Here is a 6,342-nt window from a genome sequence, read left to right on the forward strand (position 1 = left end):
CCTGTAGGACCCAAAGCTGGACTCCTGTCCTTTCTTTGGAAATAAAACCTAGCTCCACACAATTGCTGCCCATAGGGAAAGGGCTCCTGGTCAGGTTTGAGGTTGGCTCTTAGTGGCCCATGAGATTGGGGGCCTTGAACTCTGAAGATCTGAATACACGGTCAGGGAGTTGTATTCATTATTTGGAGTCAATTCTCAACAGCTTACAGAGGCTGGACCTGGCTACAGCCACCAAGACCCATCTTATCCCAGACCAAGCCACCTTCTTAGTGTTGTCACCAGACCCTAGAGCGTCAAGATGGGGCGCTGTCCAAGGTGCTAGTCCTTGACTTGCTAAACAGGGTCACCCATGGGCTTCAGGGCGCCCACTCTACCCTCCTCCTTCCCACCTGTTTCATGTTATTGCTGTCTTGACACCTATCCCCTTGGACCTCATTATTTCTGATGGATTTTGTCAGTTCTGACCTGGGGGCCAGTTGCCCAGCCATCCAGTGCACCATTCAGCTCCCAGCCTCTGCACACAACGGAGGAAATTACTGGACCATTCTCAGTGTGGCCTCCCCATAATCCCTCTGAGCACCACCCAGTCTCTCAATCATTGAACTCTCCTTCACACACCCTCATCTTCCTCTCCCCTGTTCATCTTTGTCTTTAGAAGGGAAGCTCTCTCCCTCTTTGACCCCCAGCCACACACAGGGATCCATGTGTGTATTTCTCATTTATAACATGCTAATGAGAGCTACTATTTATATTCACTTTACAGATGAGCAAACTGAGGCTCAGACGGGTTAAATGACTTGCCCAAGGCTATTATCCAGGACATGGAGGAGTCAGTATTTGGACACTGTCCATTCCACCCCAGGAGCCTGAATTCTCAACCCATCACCACACTGCCTCTGTTCAACACTCCATCCTTTCCATGTCATTCAGAACTTGTCACAGCACCTGAACACCTTGTATTGAGTCTGACCACCAAGCCTTTGCACAGGCTGGCATGGCCTCTCTGCTCAGAGTGGGGCAATCTCCAGGGTCCACAGAAGTGTCTGTTCAGAGTCTTCTTGATGGAGTCATTATCTCCTGTACAGCCCCCACTCCTCCAAGCATCCTTTTTCATGGCCGACTGATGGAGAGGGGTGGGAGGTTGCCAAGGTGGTGTTTATTGCTGACTAGGTCACGGGTAGGTAGGGGTCTGGAAGGCTTGAGGTTTTACCTTCCCACCCATGCAGCCCCACTGGTGAGGGGAGCCCAGTGGCACGTGGCTCTCCTGGAAGTTGCCCAATCTCAGCACTGCTGGGCCCTGGTACTTGAAGGCAAACTCATCCTTGTGTTGGGTTGAGAAGAAGTGCTGTCTACCCAGCGGGGGCTCCATGTGGCTATACTTGCACTGTGGAGTCAGGGTGGGCAGCCTGGCAGAGCAGCCTGGAGGGTGGCTGACCCACCCGGGCCACCCTACGGTCCCTGCCCCACCCTGGGAGCATCAGAGCCTGGTGATGAGCTCTGTGGAGGTAGGCAAAAGTGGCCCCAGTTTGGGCTGACCCAGGAGCTGGATGAGAAGCCGGAAAGAAACTGGGTGTGGGGCTGGAATGACCCCAGGACTGGGCTGACCCCAGGCGACTCTGAGCTAACCCTCAGTTTGGGGTATAACCATGGCTGGTAATAGGAAGATGCCCCTGACCTAACTTTGACATAACCCTGGTGGTGAGTTTGGGATGACCTTGAGGAGGCTGGGATGACATTAAGATGACCCTGAGCCTGGGGTGGCTCTAGAGTGACCCTGAAAGGACTTGACAGAAAATCTGAGTCTAAGGTGACAGTGTAAGCATCCTGAGATAACTCTACACTGATTTGGGGGGGTTACCTGTTCAGGGAGGTGCCCCTCCCTCTCTCTCACCCGCTGTAGCATCTCCTCAGTCATGGAGGCTGGAGCTGTTCTGTGCGGTTTCAGCATCTTCTGGTTCATGGTTAGAAAATCTGGTTCTGGAGATTTGGGTGAGGGATGGCCGATCTGAGGGGCGGAGGGAGGAGAGGCAGGCCCCGAGGGATAGGGACTTGCGAAATTAAGAATGGGGTAAGGGTTCAGGGCTAAGCCTGGGCCAGTGCTGAAGTTGAAGCCAAGGAGGGACTAGTAGGCAGGGAGGAGGGAGGAGCCGGGGCGGGACTGAAGCCAGGGGTTGGGCAACTGCAGACGTATTTTGGAGGTGGGGCCAGGTAGGGTAAGCTAGGGAATCAGGGGGCGGAACCAGAATCTGACAGAGGAAAAGGGTGCGGCTATGGTCATGCAGAGGGCTATGGTCCCACGCGGAGGTGGGGAGTGGGGGTCATGACCAGGCGTGGGTGGTTTGTCCAGGTTCAGAATTGGGATCTTGGTCCATGGGGTGGGAGCTAGCTCTTTAGGAGGCGGAGCCAGAGATGGGCAGTGGGCGGAGCTGGACCCACCAGGGGCGGGACCAGACTGTGGCAGGGGTGGGGCCTTCCGGGGTGGGGCGAGGCTGCACTCACCGCCTGTGCCCTCCGGCAGGTTGCTAGGCAGCAAATGAAGGTTGGGGGCTTTATGGGCATGTTGCGTGTCAGGGGGGCAATAGGCCGTGCCCATGGAAGTCTGGAAGAACTGTCCCTGAAGCTTTGACTCCCCTAGGGTCACGTGACCCTGCAATTTCTCATGAGGCACGTGGCGGCTGGATGGCTTGGTCGGGGGTGGCGGCTGTAGGACCACATGGCATTTGGGAAACTCCCGCGTCCGGGATGGCCCAAGGCTCGGTTGGAAGGAAGACATAGATGGGCACTGTATGACTTTGGACAGATCACACCCTCTTTGGGCCCTAGGTGATGGAGCTGGAGGTTGGTATTCTCTCATTTTACAGACGGGGCCACTTGTCTAGCGGCTTACCCTAGATCACGCAAATAGATCCAGGGGATCCCCACACACATATCAAGTTTACTTCTACCTCAGGGCCTTTGCACATATTATTCATTCTGCCTGGGAAGCTCTTTTCCCGGATGAGCCCTGCCTCTTTTCCCCTTCCTGCTGACCTGGCCATAGAAGAAGTGCATGGAGGTGGTGAGGCTGCCTGGGCCCGGGCACCGATTTCCTTCCAAGATGTGCGACTCCGGAGTCTGGTCATGGTGAAGACAAAAAGGCTCTGCCAGTGGCGGAGTAGATGCTGAGCAGCTCTAGGAGGCTGAAGTGGGAGTAAGGGGCAGGGTAGCCAGCAGGCTCTCACCTGGCTCCTGGGCGCAGAAGTGCTCGGCCTTGGTAGTCCTGTCATGGAAGAGGCCATCTCCAGGACGAATATTCACCCAGTGGATGCAAGTGGAAGCCTGGGCCTTGTCATACCTGCATATAAGGTATGCAGGGGATCCATCTGATCTGGGCCCTTGCAATTCCCAGGAAAAGGGAGGCGGGTAGGCTTCCCAGTGGCCAAGCCATGCAGTGTTAATGGTGGGAGATCTGGCACAACAGTGGGCCTTGCTTGAGGGTGATGGAGACCTCAAAGTCACAGTATTGACCCTAGAGCCTTAGGTGGCACACTACACATGTCGCTGAGAGCCCTTTGGTCGAAGGCCATGGTCCCTTGTGTACCTGTCTAGGGGCAGACCCTGAGTCCTGTAAGCTTGTTTCTGCTCTGAACACATGGGTCCATAGCCAATCTTGAAGTCTCCCAGTGCCACGCTGGAGGAGTCCTGTAAGTAGACAGGGGCAGTGGGAAGGGCAAGGCCACCAAGCCCCCCATCATTTCCCTCCCCAGAGGCACCAGCCCAGCTTTGATTTACCCTCTTACACATCAAGGCAAGTGGGCCCAGCAGTGCCTGGAACTGTCTCTGGTAGGAGGTCCCATCATCTGGTCTCCTGTGGTCCCACTTGAGGGGGTTGGGGCCCCCTGAGCATAGGCAAGAAGAGAGAGAGAATGGGATTGAGTCCCTGGAGCTTCAGGCCCACTGGATTCTTTGCTGGGAAGGGGAGGTGGAGCCCTGACTAGCCTCGCCTGAGGGCTGTCTGGCAAACACCAAACATAACAATAAGGATAACAAGAATCACTACCAAGTATTGAGCCAGGCATTCAGGTTAAGTGCTTTGCACCTCATTTTGGGGGCTGGTATTATCCCCACACACACTTTACAGCCTCTGCGAGGCTCAGAGAGGTTAGAACACACAGCAATTCAGAACCAGAACTGAATAAAACCCAGGTCTGACAACCCCTGAACCCAGCCTGAAGGGATTCTGACTAGTGATATCCACCAGCAATTTCCCTGGAGTCATAGAATTGGAAAACAATCACACAAATGACAGCTACTCTGTTGAGTTCTCTCTATATGCCAGGTTCATCATGCACTCTTAAACTCTTTTTGCTTTGCCAGCTCCTGTGAAGTGGAGCCCTGTTATTGCACTAATTTTGCAGATGAGGAAAACTAAGGCTGGGAGAGGTCAACTTGCTCAGAGTCTTACACGTACTAAGGCAGCAGGGCTGGGGTGGGGGTGGGGCACTAAGCAGATGTGTCTGATCCCAAAACAGCACTCATGATTTCTGCCCACGGCACAGCCCCCCTGAAAAGATTCAGGCCATGCCCTTTCTAGGGATGCAAAAACTAAGGCTCAAGGAGGTTCCAGATTTTTTTAGCCACGCACTATTGCCCTTTGGGGCTGGATAATTATTGTGGGTGGCTGTCCTGTGAGTGGTAGGATGATTAGCAGCATCCCTGGCCTCCATCCACTCCCTCCTCCAGCGTGACAACCAGACCTTGCCAAGTGTCCCTTGGGGGAGGGCGCAGAGTTCCCGACCTCCTTGAGAACCTCTGGGTTGAGCAAATCGCACAACGCGCCGGGGTGAGCGCTCACCCAAGTGCCTGCAGGACGCGCGGGGCTGCGGGCACGCGTCGTGCTGCGGGAACAGTTCCTGGTGCGTGGTGGGCGGGATGCGCAGCTTGACTGGGTCCCCGGGCGGCACTGAGTCGCGGTCGAAGACGAGGCGCGCGCCTCGGATCTGCTCGCTGGCGCGCGCCGGTGACTCAGACCAATCAAAGTGGGCCCGCGTGGTAGAGAGGAAGGAGCGGGCGCGCGCGTCCGCGTGCATGTGCAAGTGGCTGGTCCGCATGGCAAGCGTGTGCGCCCGCGCCCGCGCCCTCTCCTGCCCGGTCGAGGACGTGGGCGGCAGCGCGAACGCGCAGTGCGTCTCCGACTCGCGCCCCTCGCTGGCCCAGCGCGCATCCTGCTGGAAAAAGGACGCCTCGGGCGGCGGCGGGCACCGCGGCGTGCGAGGGACGCCAGGGTAGGCCTGGAAGTCTCGATGCATCGTGGAGTGCGTGGCGCCCACGTGCAGCCGCGGGTCAGGCCCCAGCGCGAAGTGCGAGGCCTTGAGGAAGTCCAGCCGGGCGATCGGGCTGTGCAGCAGGGCGCCCGCGGCCATCGCGGGACGCGGCGCCACCTGCGAGGGAGTGGGGACAAGGGATGGAACAAGTGCCCACCAGGACCATGATGCCTTTTACTCCTTACTGTGTGCCAGGCACTGGGCTCGGGACTGGGGACATAGTAAGCAAGAGTCGCAGCCCCTGTGCTGCCCCCAGGGAAAGTAAGATAAGAATAATCATTCATTTGGCACTTACTGTGTGCTAGGTGGGGACCTAGGCCCTGGGAGGAGGGTACATCAGTTAAAGAAACAGACCAAGAGTCCTGCCCTTGTGGATCTGATAATGGTGTGGGGAAGTGTCTAATCTAATCTAATCTATAAATTGCAGAGTAAATAGAAGATGGAAACAGAAGTCCCAGAGTAGCAGGATGAGGGTTTAGGGTGGAAGGGTTGCAGTTTTAAAAAGGAAGCACCACTGAGACCACAGTTGAGCAAAGACCAGAAAAGGGTGAGAGGGGGCATTTGGGTCTCTGGGAGAATAGCATTCCAGGCAGATGCAACAGCAGATGCAAAGACCCTGAGGCTGGCACAGAGTGAGCAATGGGGAGAGCTGCAGAATTAACCTCTGCATTCTGCAGTTTGTCTGATATGGGAACCCCCTCTCCTCACTCTCAGGCAGTTGTTAAGGCCATGGGTCTCCCCTCCTTCATGTCTGGGAACCTACTTCTGTCTCTCTGCCCAACCCAGTCATGTCCCATCTCTGCCATACCTCTCCTCCCTGGTCTTCCTGCCCCCTGCAATTGTCCTGGGCCCTGATCCCTTCCTGTCCTCAGACTATCTGAGGTTTACACACCTCCCACTTACTTCTCTGACTTTAGCTCCAGGATCCCAGCACCCCATTTAGTCAACAGGGACTTTCTTGTCTTCGCTCAGAGCATAGGTGTCTGCCCTACTCTCATCCCTTATTGGAAACCAGCCCTGCAGGGTGCTAGCAACACCC

At 56.0% G+C, this 6,342-nt stretch overlaps 1 protein-coding gene across 2 annotated transcripts; it reads right to left on the reverse strand.

Annotated features, from left to right (window-relative positions):
- Nucleotides 1-740: 740 nt before the first annotated feature.
- On the reverse strand, nt 741-6,070 carry SAXO5 (stabilizer of axonemal microtubules 5). Of its 2 annotated transcripts, XM_019757598.2 has the most exons (8): nt 4,835-6,068; nt 3,772-3,878; nt 3,581-3,681; nt 3,222-3,334; nt 3,031-3,140; nt 2,500-2,701; nt 1,892-1,977; nt 741-1,384 (listed from the first exon to the last, which is right to left on the reverse strand). In XM_019757598.2, exons 1-8 carry the CDS (start codon nt 5,400-5,402, stop codon nt 1,172-1,174), a joined length of 1,500 nt encoding a protein of 499 aa, XP_019613157.2. In that variant the 5' UTR covers nt 5,403-6,068; the 3' UTR covers nt 741-1,171. The 2 variants fall into 2 exon arrangements, with proteins under 2 accessions (XP_019613157.2, XP_074193870.1); XM_074337769.1 differs by lacking the exon at nt 2,500-2,701 and having other exon boundaries at nt 3,031-3,114; nt 4,835-6,070.
- Nucleotides 6,071-6,342: the final 272 nt, after the last annotated feature.

The sequence above is a fragment of the Rhinolophus sinicus genome, linkage group LG07 (assembly GCF_036562045.2).
Source record: "Rhinolophus sinicus isolate RSC01 linkage group LG07, ASM3656204v1, whole genome shotgun sequence".
NCBI classification, from domain to species: Eukaryota; Metazoa; Chordata; class Mammalia; order Chiroptera; family Rhinolophidae; genus Rhinolophus; species Rhinolophus sinicus.